We start from the raw sequence: 16,593 nt of genomic DNA on the forward strand, positions 1-16,593 counted from the left end.
TGTCCCCTGCATTGACAGGTGGATTCTTAACCACTGTGCTGCCAGGGAAGCCCTGACCTCTACTTTCAATACAAATAATAGGTTTTGTGTGTTTGCCGCTTAGGAATTTCTTCTATGAGTTGTCATTTTGATAATTAAATAATTTTTTACTGTCAACATCATTTTGTATTTAACTCTTCTGTATGTTCAGATCCCAAGTGCACACTTACATGTATGTACACACATGTACACACATATACAAAACCTAGAGAGTATCTAAAATAAAATGAAAGTGAACTCAAACTAATTTTACCGTGACCTAAGAATGTTGTCTTTTCCCACATTAACACATCATTTGGAATAGGCAGCAACAGAAACTTTCACTTTGAGTCATCTCATTTTCTGAGCTTTATATTTTAAATACTAGGAATTTCCTCCCACATGTTTAGTGCATGAAAGATGAAATGATTAAACACTTTTCCTGAGATTATGCTCTGTTGGGTACTGTATCAGGATACAGCGGTCAAGAAAGTAGATACTTTCCCGCCCTCCCAGTACTGGAGAGACGGCTGCCTCGCTGCATGTAAAGGGTTTGCAACTCAGGCTTTGTGGAAGGCACGAGGAGTGACATTTCCAGCTGGGCTGGCTGGTTGGTTGGTGTCCCAGTGGTCTGAGTGCCTGCGTGGTGGGTGTACGCTGAGGGTGGGATGCAGGTCTCCTGTTTCAGGAGCGTCATTCTGCGGAAGCATTGGTGGGACGGGGGAGACCTAGGAGGTTGGGGTAGTCATTCTGTGCAAAGATCATGGTTATTGGAACAGTTTAGTGACAGTAGAGGTGAGGAGGTATAAGCTTATGTGAGAGAAGGGGTTAGAAATTTATTTGCAGGTTTCTGGTTAGAGCAGCTGGGTAGATGATGTCCTGTCTTTCCTTGAGATTGAGGGATTGTCAGTTTTTATTTGTTTTATATGAGAATGGATTTTTTTAAACGGTTGATTTTGAGGAATCCGTAGGTCAAAAAATGTTCGCCAGATATTTGCTTAGATGCACTGAAATTTAACACATGGTGTTAACTGAAATCAGGAAAAGCTGAGAGCAGAAGGCCCAGTGAGGTAGAAGCTGCAGGTGACGATCTCCTGGTGAAACCAGCTACCTGTGGGCAGCAAAGTGCTGGGGCTGGTGGGCTGCTCTTTGTTTTCTCTCTGTTCCTCTTCCTACCAGTTGAGTTGTTTGCTTACAAAAGCCAGTTCAGTTTGTCCCCGAGTGTGTTCAGGGCAGTTGTACTCATTAAGTACATGATTTAACTAATATAAACTGATAAAAATAGTACAAAACAGTTATCATAGGAAAACTAATTTGAAAACTTTGGAGTGTCTCAATAAAAACAAATCACCAAAACTGCTGTTAAATTAGGTAGATGTATATGACAACTATAAAAAATTGGGGAATAATTATTCTAGAAGCATTGCGCCATTCAGATTATTTTTTAAGTATCCAAGTTGTACTTTAAGGAAACAAGTGAAAGTCTTAGGTGATTCATTAGGATGTGGTTTAGGTGAGAAAGAAGTAAAAGAATGTCCAATAGACTAACTCAGTCTAAGAAAAAGGCCCAAGTGATGAGTATATACAGGTTCAGGTGGCTCAGGATTCATGTATCAGGTTTCAGAATCGCCTCCCTTACTATACAGTTACTTCCTGTCACATAGGATGAGAGAGCATCCAGGGAGGGTCAGAGAGGAGAGGAGCAGAAAAGGAGGCACATGAGGAAGAGAGCGCTTGCAGAGGCCGCCTTCTGGTCCATCTATCGTCAGGCAGGCGAGTGGCCGTTTTGGAAGGAGCAGTGTCCTTGGAGAGGCTGCTTCTGGTCCAGGACCCCCCCCCCCCCCCAGTCACTTGGTTTTGTCCTGCTTCTCTTGTCTCCACTCTCCCTCCCTTGCGCTCTGTCTTTGGAGACAGCACGGGCTGGGCATGTTTAGACAGGGACAGGAGGAAGAGGTTGAAGATACAGGAAAAGAGGACGGAATGGGATCCAGACCACAGATAAATGACCAGCGCTCTTACAATTAACAGGTAGTTTTTTCTCTAAACCTTCTCTGATATAGAAACTGCAGAGAAAAACTCATTCATTTTCATGAAGTTTTTTAAAGTTGTCTTAGGTGCAGGTTGTATGTATTTGGGTTCCTTGCCCTGACTTTCAAGGTCTAGTTTTCAAGAGCTATATAAGATTATAGTTGTTATGGAATATTTCCCTTTCACCAAAGTGCTAAGAAATATAGGTCTATTAGGAATACTAAATTCAGGAAAGGAAAGATGGACATTAACGTAGATCTTGAAATAAGTCATATTTTATCACTACTTATAAAGCTGTTAAGTGGCTTTTAATTTTTAAGGAAGATGATTTACATGTTCGGGTAACAAGAGTTTAGGGAAGACCCATAGGGCTGTAGATGGCACTTGAGGAAGATAGGTTGCCCTATTTATTACGGCCGTCTGTTGCATCAGATACAGCTATTTACCACTTTGGAGCTCTGCAGACCCTGTGGGAATTTCATTGTCCTTCATTTGGAGAAACATTACATATTCAAGATGTTCTTGCTTTGTTTTGATTTATTGCTTAGTTGATTAATGTAGATCAGAAGTACCTTTTCCCCACAGCAAAGCTTTTCTTTTAATTTAACATACTTGAAAACTACATGTTGGTAGTACTTTAAGAAATTGGTCTGTTACAGGATGGAGAAGTTAAAATATTCTATCAGTATCAGGTGTACAGTTTTTTTAAATTGCTGAATTTGTATATGGTTCCAGAACTTCGAACAATCGTGCCACCTCTAGTTCTGGTTTTGTGGCGCCCTCCTAGGAATAACAAGCATGTCCCAGTTTGAGCAGCACAGGGTTAAAGCAGCTCCAAGATATTTCCAGCTCTGACGTTCTGTCATTCTTTAAAATGTTGAGTTCTAAGTTTGCTCAGCACCCCCCACCCGTCTTCCTCTTCAGGTGAAAGAGTATTATGCTCTTTCAACTGAAAAACTGTAGTTATGTGATTATAAATTGGAAAGCACAATAGAACGTGATAGGCAGTCCTTGAAAAAATGCAAGCTTCATTAAAAGGGTGAGGTGAATAGAGACTTTTTCCCGTAAAAAGAGTTGAAGAAATGTACTGTCTAGAGTTTATTTTTGAAGAGGGCTTCTGGGTCTCTTGAAAGACACTTTTGTGGTATTGATTCTGACTTTTGGTACAGGTGTATACTAATGGTATATTTGGCTATCAGCATTTTTTGTTTTCAAATGTAAATGAGAGAAAGTGATTTTTGTGGAGAGTTTCAATAATCTCAAAGTGATCACATGTTCAAAATGAAAGTAACAAAGCTGTATAGTTTAGAAAAAAAAAAAAAAAAAACCTACATATGCTCAGTCCCCTAAGGTAAAAATAAATTATGAAAGACACTGAATGAAGCAGTTCTGCTCTTTGTCCAAAGGGTGATATTATGCATGAAAGGTCAGCAGTGATTGTTTTTTCCTGCTCTGGACTGTAGACACGTTCAGCTTTCCATCAGTAAGGTTAGTGTGTGTCTGAGAACAGAGACATGTGAATAAGAGGCGCAGGCGCTCACACTGGAAGGGCCTTTGCAGCAGGTGAGCAGACTGATGTGAGAAGGACTTGGGGGTGGAAGTGAGGGGGCCTGAGTGAGGCAGGAGAGGTATAGGGGGGCTCTCAGCCTGGCAGACTGCTGGCCAGACCCTGCGCATCTGGCACGTGGGGGGGCCCTCACTTTCAACCTGGGAAGTAGTTCTTACTGAAAAAATGTTGATAAACAGACGAATGGAGGTCAGAATACATTCTAAACAGGCTGGACTCAGGACCATTAGCTTTTGAACTATGAAATTGAATATCTTTGTTAAAATAAAAGTATTTCTTGGCATATGTACTCCTTCCACATTAGGCTGAGTGGTGTGGACGTGCTGCCTTGTGTCCTGTGCAGGCTGCCAGTGGCCCTGGCACTTCCTGGTCGTGTCCAGAAAGATGTGTCAATTAGCAAAGCTTGCACTGGTGAAAAAGTATGTGACTGTTTCAGGAGATGCTCTTCTGTTGGAAAAGGAGCAACTCATGATAAGAGCAAGAAGTTATACTTTGAGTGCAGAAAGGCTGTATCTCTAAGGATGTGATTCTCTGCTTCACCTTTGCACTCACATTTACCAAAATTTTACAAAACAGCCATTACAACCACGTGCAAAGTAAGAGAAGGATTTTAAAATCTTCATATTGCTTTACTTGTTTCAAATAATAGTTTATTTAGGATTCCTTATAACCTAGTAAAATAATCTTCTCAAATATTTGTCTTCTCCAGGGCAAGATAATATGTCATAAACCAATTATAAGTCTTAAAGCTGCAAGGGACCTTTTTCATTTTTTTGTGTGGAATTATCTAGTAAAGATCTAAATTGAAAGCAATTAGTAGAAAAAAATTTTAATGTAAGTTTTATGGTATATGTCTCATGCAGATACTTTCCCATTCCTGTTTGGCTAAGAAATAAGTTTTTGCATGTTGTGTTTGATTTTATGCCCTCCCTAGGAGCAGAGCCAGATCAAACTATGAAAAAGAGTTACCTTTTCCTCCTACTGTCTTTTTCAATAGAAGCACAGGTATGCATGTATAAAAGGAAATTCTAAAAATTAATATCAGTTTATTGGCAGCCTCTGCTTAGGAATATGTATTTCCATACTGGGTGCCAGTTTGAAAGTGTAATTAAACAACTACTCCACTGAGATTGGATTGCTCTCTTTTCATTCATCATCACTGTAGGAAGACTCAGTGGAAAGAATGGACTGTCATAGAGATATTGAATCTTAAAAAACAAAAGAGCTAGAGTAACAGCTTTCCTGGAGACAGCCGTCTTTTGCTCTGTAAATGTTCCCACTCTTCAGGCCTACAGATTCAGTTGTGGGTATAATCTGTGTAAGGTGCTGTGGAAGGTGCATAAGCTGATCTGCCCCGATACGAATTATTCTGCTGTGAGACAGGAATATGCATTTTAGATACTGTAGGGTGATGCAGACAGCTGTGAGGTAAACAGTACAGCCCAGCTGGCAGTAGGAGACAAGTATATGATAACTGTCATTCCCATTGTGGTGTTTGATTTTCTTACACCTCTTTATCTAGAGTTGGGCATATTGAGTTCATAAAATATTTAAAGTTACAATTCTTAACACACATCCATCCTTACAGTCCCCAAATGCTAGGATTGTGCTTTAATGATTTGATTTAGCTTCTTTGACCATTTTTGTCTTTTCTAATGAGCTTATTTAGTTTCAGATGTCTGGGAGGCAAACTGTCTTTCTAAAAAGTATGTTTAGACATTGAAAGTAACAGATTTTAACTTTTCTAATTGATTCTCAAAGGGGTCACACACTACTTAATTAAGACAACCTCTGAAGTTATTAATAATCCATTTTTCATATATAGGTAAAACTGTGTTTACTTATCTAGTTGAATAGTTATTTACTGTTTTTTTGTAAAATGATTCCAGTTGTTAGGCTGGAGTTCTTAGAACATATATCTGTGTGATAGCATCGTGTATCGTCCATCTCCTCTGCTTGTGCTGTGTTCCTTAACTCATTGCTCTTGATCACACACAGTTATTAGGCGTTAGAAGAGACCTTAGCATATGTGGCTGCAAATGCAGAAAGAGTATTTAGACAACAGGATAGTAAAACCATATGTATTTGAGTGTTACTGACAAAATGAAGCTCTTTGGGGTAAATTGTAGCATATCACTGGTGGGATATATTTTCCTGTTGTGTCCTATACATACTAAGAAGAAGCACGTGGATACCTTTTGAGAAACTAAGGATGGTAGGGGAGAGGCACACGTATGGTCACTGCTGAAAAGAGCAGAGAGGCTGTGGTGCATGAGGAAGGGAATGAGAAAGGGAATCTAAGGTTGCCTTCAGGAAGGAGGGAGGAGCGTTCCAGGCCAGGAGAACAGAATGCAAAGAAAGGTCTGGAAGTGTTCAAGGGTTCAGTGAATACAGAGTGTGGGGGGCAGTCTGTCCAGACTTCCTGACTTCAGAATAATGTTTTTAGATTCAGAAAAGAGGCTTCGTATTTGGCACCCATATAGTGGAGAGTTGTCTTATGTGAAATGTGTACCTTTTAAGGTCAACTCATAAAGCAAAAATTGTCTATACCCTTGAAAATTCCCCAGGAAGGTGCAGTGTATCGTCTCTCCACACTCTACTTTTTCTGACATTGAATCAGATCACTTTTTGTTGTAAAGAAAGATGAAGTATTTGGCTTATATTTAGGCACCATGTTTTTTTCTTTTTTTTAAACCGCTTATTTTAAGTGCCAAAATCATAATCTGCACATTGGTAGAAAATGAATATTACCATAAAAGGGAAGAAGGAACGAAGAGCAGCTAAGGAAACTATAGGTACGTCTGAGGCCCCGCCACAGTGGGGCGTGTGCCCGTTAGCGTGGACTGACAGGGTGAGCTGCCTGCACAGGTGCCTGTGACCCAGCTCACTGGACCTACTAGCCTTGTGGCCTTGACTGCGTGTCCTCTGAACTCAGTTTCCCGGTCTGCTAGGTGGGCGTGAGACCTGACTAACAGAATTAAGGTTAATTTAGTACCATGTAAAGCACTTAGAATAATCGTTGCACAACAGAGATCCAGATGCTCATTCTAATCTAGAGACAAATCATCCATGTTTCCACATTACCTTTTTGTACTAAGAAAAATAATTTCATGCTGTTTTAGGAGAATGATATCTTTTTTTTTTTTTTTTTTTTTGGCTGCGTTGGGTCTTTGTTGCTCTGCACGGACTTTCTTTAGTTGCGGCGAGCCGGGGCTACTCTTCGTTGTGACGCACGGGCTTCTGATTACAGTGGCTTCTCTTGTTGCTGAGCACAGGCTCTAGGCGCACGGGCTTCAGCAGTTTCAGCACGCAGGCTCAGTAGTTGTGGCTCGTGGGCTCTAGAGCGCAGGGTCAGTAGTTGTGGCGCATGGGCTTAGTTGCTCTGGGACATGTGGAATCTTCCCAGACCAGGGCTTGAACCCGTGTCCCCTGCATTGGCAGGCGGATTCTTAACCACTGCACCACCAGGGAAGTCCCGAGAATGATATCTTTATTTTGACTGTTTTAGAAATTATCAAATTCTCTGTCCTTATTATTTGAAAACCCATTGAAGTGCGCCAAGCATGTGTTTGAAAATAAGGCTCTTAACCTCTAATTGTTTACTATTTGGGTTGTTTCCACTTTTTGGCTATTATAAATAATGTTGCTATGAATATTTATGTACAAGTTGTGGTGGGGAAATATGTTTTCAATTCTCTTGGGTGTATACCTAGGGATGCAATTGCTGAGTCATAATGGTAGCTCTTTGTTTAACATTTTGAAGCTGCTTACCAAAGTGGCTGTACCCTTTTAAATTCCCACCAGCAATGTATGAAGATTTTCATTTCTGCACATCCTTGTCAGCGCTTATTATTATTTGTCATTTTGATTATAGCCATCCCAGTGAGTGTAGAGTGGTATCTCATGTTTCAGTTTGCACTTCCCTAATGACTAATGATGTTAAGCATCTTTTCACCTGCTTATTGGCCACTTGTATATCTTCTTTGGGGACATGTCAATTCAGACTCTTTGCCCATTTTTAACTTATTTGTGTCTTAGTTTTGGGAATTCTTTATTCTAGATATGTGTCCCTTATGAGATATATAATTTGCAAATATTTTCTCCCATTCTCCATATTATCTTTTCACTTTCTTGATGGTGTGCTTTGAAGCACAAAAGTTTTAAATTTTGATGAAGACCAGTTTATTTTTTCTTTTGTTGTTTCTGCTTTTGGTGTCCCAGCTAAGAAGCCATTGCCTAGTCCATGCTCATGAAGCTTCATTCTATTTTCTTCTGAGTTTTATAGTTTTAACTCTTATAGGCAGGTGTTTGCTTCATTTTCAGTTAATTTTTATATAGAGAGTAAGTTTAGGGGTCCAGCTCCATTCTTTTGCATGTGGGCAATCAGTTGTCCCAGAATCATTTGTTGAAAGGAGTATTTTTTCCCCATTGAATGGTCTTGGCACTCTTTCGAAACTCAGTTGACCGTAAATATAAGGGTTTATTTCTGGATTCTTAATTCTGTTCCATTGATCTGTATGTCTGTCTTTTGGCCAGCACCACACTGTTTTGATTTTTATAGCTTTGTAGTAACTTTTGAAATCAGGAAGTATCAGTCTTCCAACTTTGTTCTTTTTTTTTTTTAATTTTGTGGTTGCACCGGGTCTTAGTTGCAGCAGGTCAGGCTCCTCAGTTGCGGCTTGTGGGCTTCTTAGCTGCAGGTCGCTGGCTCCTTAGTTGCAGCATGCGAACTCTCAGTTTCGGTATGCGTGTGGGATCTAGTTCCCTGACCAGGGATCGAACCTGGGCATTGGGAGCACAGAGTCTCAACCACCCTGCTACCAGGGAAGTCCCTCCAACTTTGTTGTTTACAAGATTGTTTTGGCTATTGTGCATCCCTTGCATTTCCATAGGAATTTTAAGATCAGTTCATCAGTTCCTGCAAAAAAGGCAGGTGGGATTTTGATAGGGATTGCATTGACTCTGGATTGATTTGGGGAGTGTTGGCCATAAGAGTAGCATGTCATCCCATCCGTGAACACCAGGCACTTGTCCATGAGAACTAGTTATGTCTTTTATCAGTGGTTCTCAAACCTGTGGGCTCAGGACCTCATTACACTTTTAAACATTGAAGGTCCCTAAGAGCTTTTGTTTACATGACTTATTTCTATCTATATTTATATTAAAAATTAAGACTTTGAAATTTTAAAAATGTATTTTTCTTTAAAAATAACAAACCCCTTGCATGTAATATAAATAACATTGCCTGTGAAAAAACAGCAGTCTTTTCCAAAAACAAAAAGTAATTTAATGAGGAAAGTGGCATCATTTTATATTTTTGTGAATCTCTTTAATGTCTGATTTAATAGAATCTTAGCTGTAATCTCATCTGCTTCTGCATTTGCTCTGTTAGTGATGTGTTATTTTGGTTGAACTGTAAGAGGGAAAACCTGGCCTCACACAAATATGTGGTTGGGAAGGTGAGTTTTTAATAGTCTTTTCATGTAACCTTGAACTTTGATCTTACACCAGAACTCCACTGAGCTTCTGCGAGGAGAGAATGAGAGTGAAAAAGACATAATATGTCAGCATTCATTTCAACCTCGTGGCCCCAGAAAGGGCCTTTGGGACCCCTGATGGAGCCCAGACCACACTTTGAGACCCCCTGTCTTGGAGAACAAGACTGTTAGTATAATTTCATGAGAAAATGTCGTGATAACTGAATGACAGTTTTATTACCCATATTGACAGACAGCTGGGTCAGTACCTGCTCTTTCTGTAGGAGAGACTTTTCTCAACCCTTAAGTATTAGGTGGGTGGTTGGTAAACGTGGAATCAGCCAGCCGGTGAGTTTTATTAAGTATGTGTGATATATAAATAGTAAGTTATTCCAAAAAATTGAGCCTACAGGAATGAAACAAAGTGGAACATGATCCTTGAGTTTTAATCTTAATCACACATTGTTAGTCATCTGGTGTCCTTCCTTCTAATTTCATTTGTTTCATTTTTAAATATTCACAAAGCTCTGTGAATTTTAAAAACATAGTTGTAATTATACTGTCCACAGTTTTATATCCTGCTTTTTTTACTTTATGTAATCTTTGTGAATATTTTTTAATACTTGTAATATATTACTTTATTTTTTGCTTTTCTGTAGTTAGTTTTTATTTCCCCTTTTTTGGCTGAAGCTTCCATGAACATTGTTTATAAAATGGTTTACATATTTTTGAATTGTTTCATTAGTACAGATTTTAAATAGAAGTAAGTATGGGAAGTTTTGGATATATATTTATACTACATCCTAGTTAGAGTTTTCTTTTTGGTTTTTTATTATGGAAATTTTAACCACACAAGTAGGGAGGACATTATAGCAGTCCTCCACGTACTGTACCCATCATCTAGTTTCAGCTACCATCAACTTGCTGCATTCTTGTATTTCTGTTTCTTCCTTAAACTTACAAAAAAGTTATTAGCATATTTCAAAGCAAATTCCATATGTGTAATTTCATCTGTAGTCTTTTAGTTTATGTCTTTTAAAAATAAGACATTTAAGAGTAAACAGCCACAGCACCTTCATTGCACTCAACAAAATTAATAATCACCTTTTATCAGCTAGGCAATGTTCAGTTATTCCTGTGAAAAATGTCATTTTAACTTAATTTATTCAAATCTGGATCCAGATACAGTTCTCACATTACATAAGGTTATTTTGGTTAAAGCTTTTGTATTTTATAGCAATAAAAGTCTCCCTTTTTTTTTTTTATGTCGTAGATTTGCTGTAGAAAAGAGGACATCTGTCTGTAGTATGCCCCACATTTTGGGTTTAGCTAGTGGCATTGTGTTGGTGTTATTTAACACATACTGTTCCCAGAATTTCCTTGAAATTGGGAGTTGGATGTAGAGGTTTGATTGAATACAGGTTCTTTTTTTTTTGGCAGAATACTTCATAGATCTGATACTCTTCGTCCCATTAAAAGTGTGATACCTAGTTGTTGGCACGTTAGTGATAAGATTGAAAAGTAGCTTCAGTCCCTCTGAGCCAATCATTATAAGTTCCCCATCAGCTCTTCCCCTAGTTTTAGCAGACATCAACCATCATTTCATTAGATGTTGCAACATTTTGATTTTCTAATTCTGTTATTCACTATCAGTTTTTAATTGTGGTTCCTGTATAGTGAACAGTGTGCCCTGATCTTTGGTTTTGCTGAAATAGTCATCCAGGAAAGGCAGGCTGATGCTTGTTTCCTAGAGTAATCTTCAGAAAAAGAAGTTGGTATCATAACAGCCTCCAGAAGTGACTAGTATAGTGGTGGGGTTTGAACTGTTGTGGATTTTTGTATGTTTGTTTCCATTCTTTCTTTGTGCCCCTCACATTCTCTGTCTTTGGCCATCTGGAGCCCATCCCTTCCTTTCCTGTTGCTCCTGTGATGTGACCACAGGAGTCTTGGAGCACTTCCTTGCTGTCATGATAAGGTGTCCCAGGTTTATCTCAAATTGAGCAACATTCTGCAAAAGTGTGGCTGAATGAGGAGACAAGACTGAGGGGCTGTCACAGGTTGGAGGAGACCAGAGAGAAGTGACAGCTCAGTGCCGTGTGGGATCCTAGAGTGGGTTCTGGTGTAGAAGGAGGATACTAGTAGAAAAACTAGTGAAAGCCAAAGAAAATCTATACAGTTGACCCTTGAACAACGCAGGAGTTAGGGGCGCTGACTCCCATGCAGTCGAAAATCAGCGTGTAACTTGGCATGCAGCCCTCCATATCCACAGTTTTGTACCCTGGTATCCTTGGTTCTGCATTTTGGATTCAGCCAACCACAGATCCAGATCGTGTAGTCCTCTAGTAACGTTTTATTGAAAAAAGTCTGCATATAAGTGGACCCACACACCTCAACCCCCGTGGTTCAAGGGCCAACTGTAGTTTAAAAAGTTACATTTACAATAAATAAAAAAAGATTATGTAGATCTTACCTAGCTTATTTGATTTTATGTTTGTATTTCCTTTTATGCTAAAATGAATACTTAATATTAATGTAATTCTTTTTTACCTTATCGTATTACAGTGTGTATATGTGTGTATATAATATGTAAAATAGTTTCAAAATAATACCAACATTTACCCCAAAGAACAAACCTACTGAGTGCATTTTAAGATTTCTTGGTGAATTTTTAGGATTTTGTATGCAAATACTGTCTTTTAATATCACTTAGAATAATTCTTCTCTGGATATTTATGCCACCAACTTGATATACAGTTATGTTTATTTGAAATTGATTTATATTTTTTTAAGGATTTCTTTGAGTGTCCCAAAAGAACTAAATAAATATTTAATTATGAAACAAACATTTTGGGTATATGTGAAAAGAATTGTTTAGAAACAGAACTAAGAGAACTATACTCTCCCAAGTAGTTAATAAGGTTAATAAAACTTTTTGAGGTGGTGCTTTGACAGATGGAATTAACCAGGTCTGCTAGCAGAGAGACCACTAAGTAGGCAGGTGGGCCCTCTGATTTCATCTCTTTGTTTTTTCATGTAAAGAGAAAATGAAATCAAATCAGGAAAATGACTCCTTTTGTTCAGCTCGTTAAAGCTTTGTGAAAGCTGCCTCTGACCACTATCAGGTTGTCACATTACTAGGTCTTATGCCAGGAAATATTTTGCTTTGACAGTAGATCTATTCCCCCCTTGCCTATTTGTCTTCACAACCTAGAGACCTACCTTTATGCCAAGAAACAACAGTTTGTATGGTCATGTAAGTCTTAAAATAGTTTTGGTTTCTTGAACAAGTAATGAAAAAGTTATTTTGTTATTTATTTATTGGAACTGTTGTCAATCATACTCATATTCATCATCATACTCTAAGTCTTATTTCAGATTCAGATATTTGATAATAAAGTTAATTTTAATGCAAATTTTAATGCTTTGTATCTCTGTACAGCTTGCTTAATGAGGTGCATATCAGTAACCCCTTCTGTTGGCAACTTTTACAGTTGTTGGACTTTTTTTTTTTCTTATTAGTTATCTATTTTATACATATTAGTGTATATATGTCAATCCTAATCTCCCAATTCATCCCACCTCCACCCCACCACCACTCCCCACTTTCCCCCCCTTGGTGTCCATACGTTTGTTCTCTACATCTGTGTCTCTACTTCTGCCTTGCACACCGGTTCATCTGTACCGTTTTTCTAGATTCCACATATATATGTTAATATACGATATTTGTTTTTCTCTTTCTTCGTTCACTCTGTATGACCGTCTCTAGGTCCATCCACGTCTCTACAAATGACCCAGTCTTGTTCCTTTTTATGGCTGAGTAATATTCCATTGTGTATATGTACCACATCTTCTTTATCCATTCGTCTATCAATGGGCATTTAGGTTGCTTCCATGACCTGGCTATTGTAAATAGTGCTGCAGTTAGCATTAGGGTGCATGTGTCTTTTTGAATTACGGGTTTTTTCTGTTGGCAACTTTTCCAGTTGTTGGACTTTTTTTTTTAAAAAAAAGTGTGTCAGGTCAGTAATAAAGAGATATAGTCGTGTGATGTAAAGATTACTTGTTTATAGATAGGATGCATGGGTCAGATCAGGACCACTGTTCTGTTGTATAAGCTACTGCCATGGCTACCTTTTTAACCTTTTATTATATAACATTTCAAACATACAAAAGTAGACAGGGTTGAATCATGAACCCTCATTCTCCTCTTCCGGGAAGAACAGTTGTGAACCCCCATGTCTCTGCCCCACATCATGGTGTTTCCCCTGTAAGTATTTCAATATGCAGCTCTGAAAGGTAGGCTCACTTTTATTATTATTATTATTAAACATAACCACAATATCATCACATCTAAGAAAATACAGGAATTCTTTAATGCTGTCAAATATCCCGTCACTGTTGCTTCCCTGATTGTCTTTGGTTTCAGTTTATTTGAATCAGATAAAGCCATATAAACAAAATAAAGCCATAGTTTGGCCAGTATGTGTATCTTGTCTCCTTTTGTGTTGAAGAAGCCAAGGCTACTCGTCCAGGAATTGCGAGCTTCGCTGAACCCCTTGGCATGCCTCTGTGCTTGTGTTTGCTGCAAGTTTGTAATAAGATCACGTCCTGGGTTTGTTGTTTGTTTTTCAAGACTTCTTCCTATCTGGTAATGGTGCTGTTTCTATTACAAGGTACATAATTTCTGACTGTCTGAAAAAATATAGGTAGTATATATAATAAAGGACTCGTAGTTGATTTTTTTTATCTTTTGGGTATCATATCTTGTTTTCAACCAAACTTTTTTTCCTTTGGTAATCTTAAAAATCAAGTTAACAGTGGTAAAATGCATCTACACCCCATTCTGTGACTGTCAGTCTGGGTACCAATCTATATTTTCTGGACTTTACAATTTAACACATTGCAAATGATTACAGTTTAACATATTTGTCATTCATCCTACATTGTGGAAAACATTGATCTCTGTGAAACTGATTTAATTTGTTTCAAGCATTTCCCTGTTAGTAGTTTACATTTCCAAACGTGTCTTATAGCATTTCAGTGATTTTGTGCTTTTGTGGTTGATGATATTATACATTTGACAATAGGACGAGATCACCTTTGACCATCAGACTATTTCATTATCAAGGGTTTTGAGAACTTATCATAAGCAGGTTATTAAGAATAAGGAGTGCCGTTATGGAAACTAAAAACCTACATGGTTACCTGGTGAGACAAGAACAGTTAGCTTTTAAATTTCTTTATCTGGCACTTGGATACTATGTGTTTTCAGAAGCAGCCTGAAAAATCTGGGTTAAATCAACTTCTTTATCTTGTGAAACAATGTAGTTTACAGTGAAAAGAGGGAACGCCTGAAGCCACACCTGGATGTCTGAGAATCCTGGTTCTGATATAATATGAAATCATGAAAACTATTATCCCTTCTGAGCTAGAGTTACTTCATAAGCCATTTGGGAAAATCAAGTGAGATACTGTATGTGAAGTTCAGTGTCCAGCTTCTGAGCTGAGTGAATGCTTTGCAGAGGCTGCTTTGCATACTTGTGCCCTGGTTAGATTGTTTTTGGTTTCTTTGGTTCAGAATTGTGAAGGGATTCCTTTTAAATGAATTATTGTTTATTTCTCCTAACAGCTGTTTTCCTGGAACAGAATGAAATTAATGGGGCTGGTCAAAAATCATATATATATATATAAATTTGGGATTCATCAATCCCAAATTGGAGTTCTATTAATTTTGTAATTTTCTGTTTTTAAAAAATAACTTTCTGAACATGAGTGGGTTTGGATATGTTAGCATTTAGTTTCTAAGTCTTAGGGTATTATCATGGTTACCAAATTAGTGTGAAGAAGAAACCTATTAAAAAAGTATTATTTCTTGGGTGCGTAAGGTGGAAATTATGGGCAAATTTCTTTAAACTACTTAGACTCCAGAGGGATAGACATATGTCCTGGAAAACTTGAAGATTTTAAAACTGCTTAGTAATATCATTTTAGAATTAATTACACTCTGCATCTCAAGTTACCAATTTACCGTCTGTTGTTTTACAGCATCCTACGGCTAGCATTAAACTTCTCCCAGTGGAGCCACAAAGTAAACAGCTCATGACTTCTGATCAGGACGCTAAGGTCGTGGCTGAACCTCAGGGCCAGCGAGTCCAGGAAGGCAAAGACAGCGCTCATCTGGTGAGTGGGCGTCCAAGGCCAGCATTGGCCTGGTGTACCTCTCTTCTCTTCTGATAACATATCCTACAGTACGCTCGGAACACTAGCATATCTTATGCTGAAATATAGGTGTTATATTCTGAGTAAACTTAGGGGTTGCTTAGTAGAGGAAGTTAGAAGTTTCAAAGTGATAGAGAAAACAAATGTCATTTATAGCTCTGAATACTTAAAGCTTTGGATTTAAAATCACCAAGAAAAATGCAGTGATTTGTAAATAGTTTAATAACATTATAGTGATTGTAGTGGTATTTATTTAAAGAGTTAATTAGAATTATGTAAGTTTTAAATTTTGAGTGCATTTGTTTATTGTAAGATTTTATCATGTCAAGCAATAATATTTAAAGTTTCTAAATGACATTGGGAAAAGTAGGTTTTCTTAATTTTCCCTGTGGAAGCTACAAGGAATTTTACTTATGGTGTTCAGTCAAAATTTCAAAATATTTTAAATTTCAAGGCTCCTACATCATTTTGAATATCTCGTTGAATTTCTTTGTCATGTAAAAATTTGCTTTTCTCAGTGGGTTTTGTTTTGCTAAATTACTGTGGTTTGAAAATATGTTTCTTTACACTGTTGTGATGGTGTGTTTGGTGTTTTCAATTTTACAGATGAATGGTCCCATATCTCAAACCACTTCTCAGACAAGCTCCATCCCAGCTTTGAGTCAGGTAATTCAGTTCAGAGATTAATCATAGCTGAGGCTCACAGATATTGCCTTACAACAAATATTAATTGTAAAAAAATTAGAAAATGTCAGTGTTCCCCAAAAAGAGAGTGGGGGAAACCACCACCTGGGTACACTATATGTCAGTACTGTATATCCTTTTCTGGCTTGTGTGTGTGTGTATGTGTATAGTTCTACAGACAACAGTGTGCCATGTGTATTAATTTAATTTCATGTATTCCTCACAGTGTTTTTAATGGTTCACTGATCATCTATTGTATGTATATGATTAACTTTACATTTTAATAGCCTGTGTTCCGTAAAGCACAAAAGTGATAGTAAGCTTTTACTAAGAAAATTGATTTCACATTTTAGCTGTGATTAATGAAAGAATAAGGAAATGGAGATCCACTGGTTTTTAAATCCTGCTTTACATCGTTTGCATTTGCATATGTCAGGTGCATTTGGAGTCAGGTGCATTTAGCTTGGCAGTCCTCTAAGTGATCTCATAAATCCTACAAAATTTTAAAAGTAAGTCTTTTTTTAAAAGTAAAAGTAAATTTTTAAAAGTAATCTTAATAAATTTATAGTCAACCTCATCTACACCCCGAAAATGTAAGCA

The 16,593-nt window shown here is 37.8% G+C and overlaps 1 protein-coding gene across 2 annotated transcripts in view; it reads left to right on the plus strand.

The window, feature by feature from the left end:
* Nucleotides 1-16,593, plus strand: part of LARP4B (La ribonucleoprotein 4B) — an 83,996-nt gene that overhangs the window by 12,013 nt on the left and 55,390 nt on the right. For both annotated transcript variants that reach the window (XR_009500702.1, XM_059912244.1), the window contains exons 2-3: nucleotides 15,136-15,270; nucleotides 15,916-15,975. Coding sequence is in view for 1 of the 2 variants with exons in the window: in XM_059912244.1 (XP_059768227.1) it covers nucleotides 15,190-15,270; nucleotides 15,916-15,975 (141 nt within the window). In the remaining variant the exon portion in view is untranslated. The remainder of the gene's footprint in view (nucleotides 1-15,135; nucleotides 15,271-15,915; nucleotides 15,976-16,593) is intronic.

This window comes from Balaenoptera ricei, chromosome 2 (genome assembly GCF_028023285.1).
Source record: "Balaenoptera ricei isolate mBalRic1 chromosome 2, mBalRic1.hap2, whole genome shotgun sequence".
Lineage (NCBI taxonomy): Eukaryota > Metazoa > Chordata > Mammalia > Artiodactyla > Balaenopteridae > Balaenoptera > Balaenoptera ricei.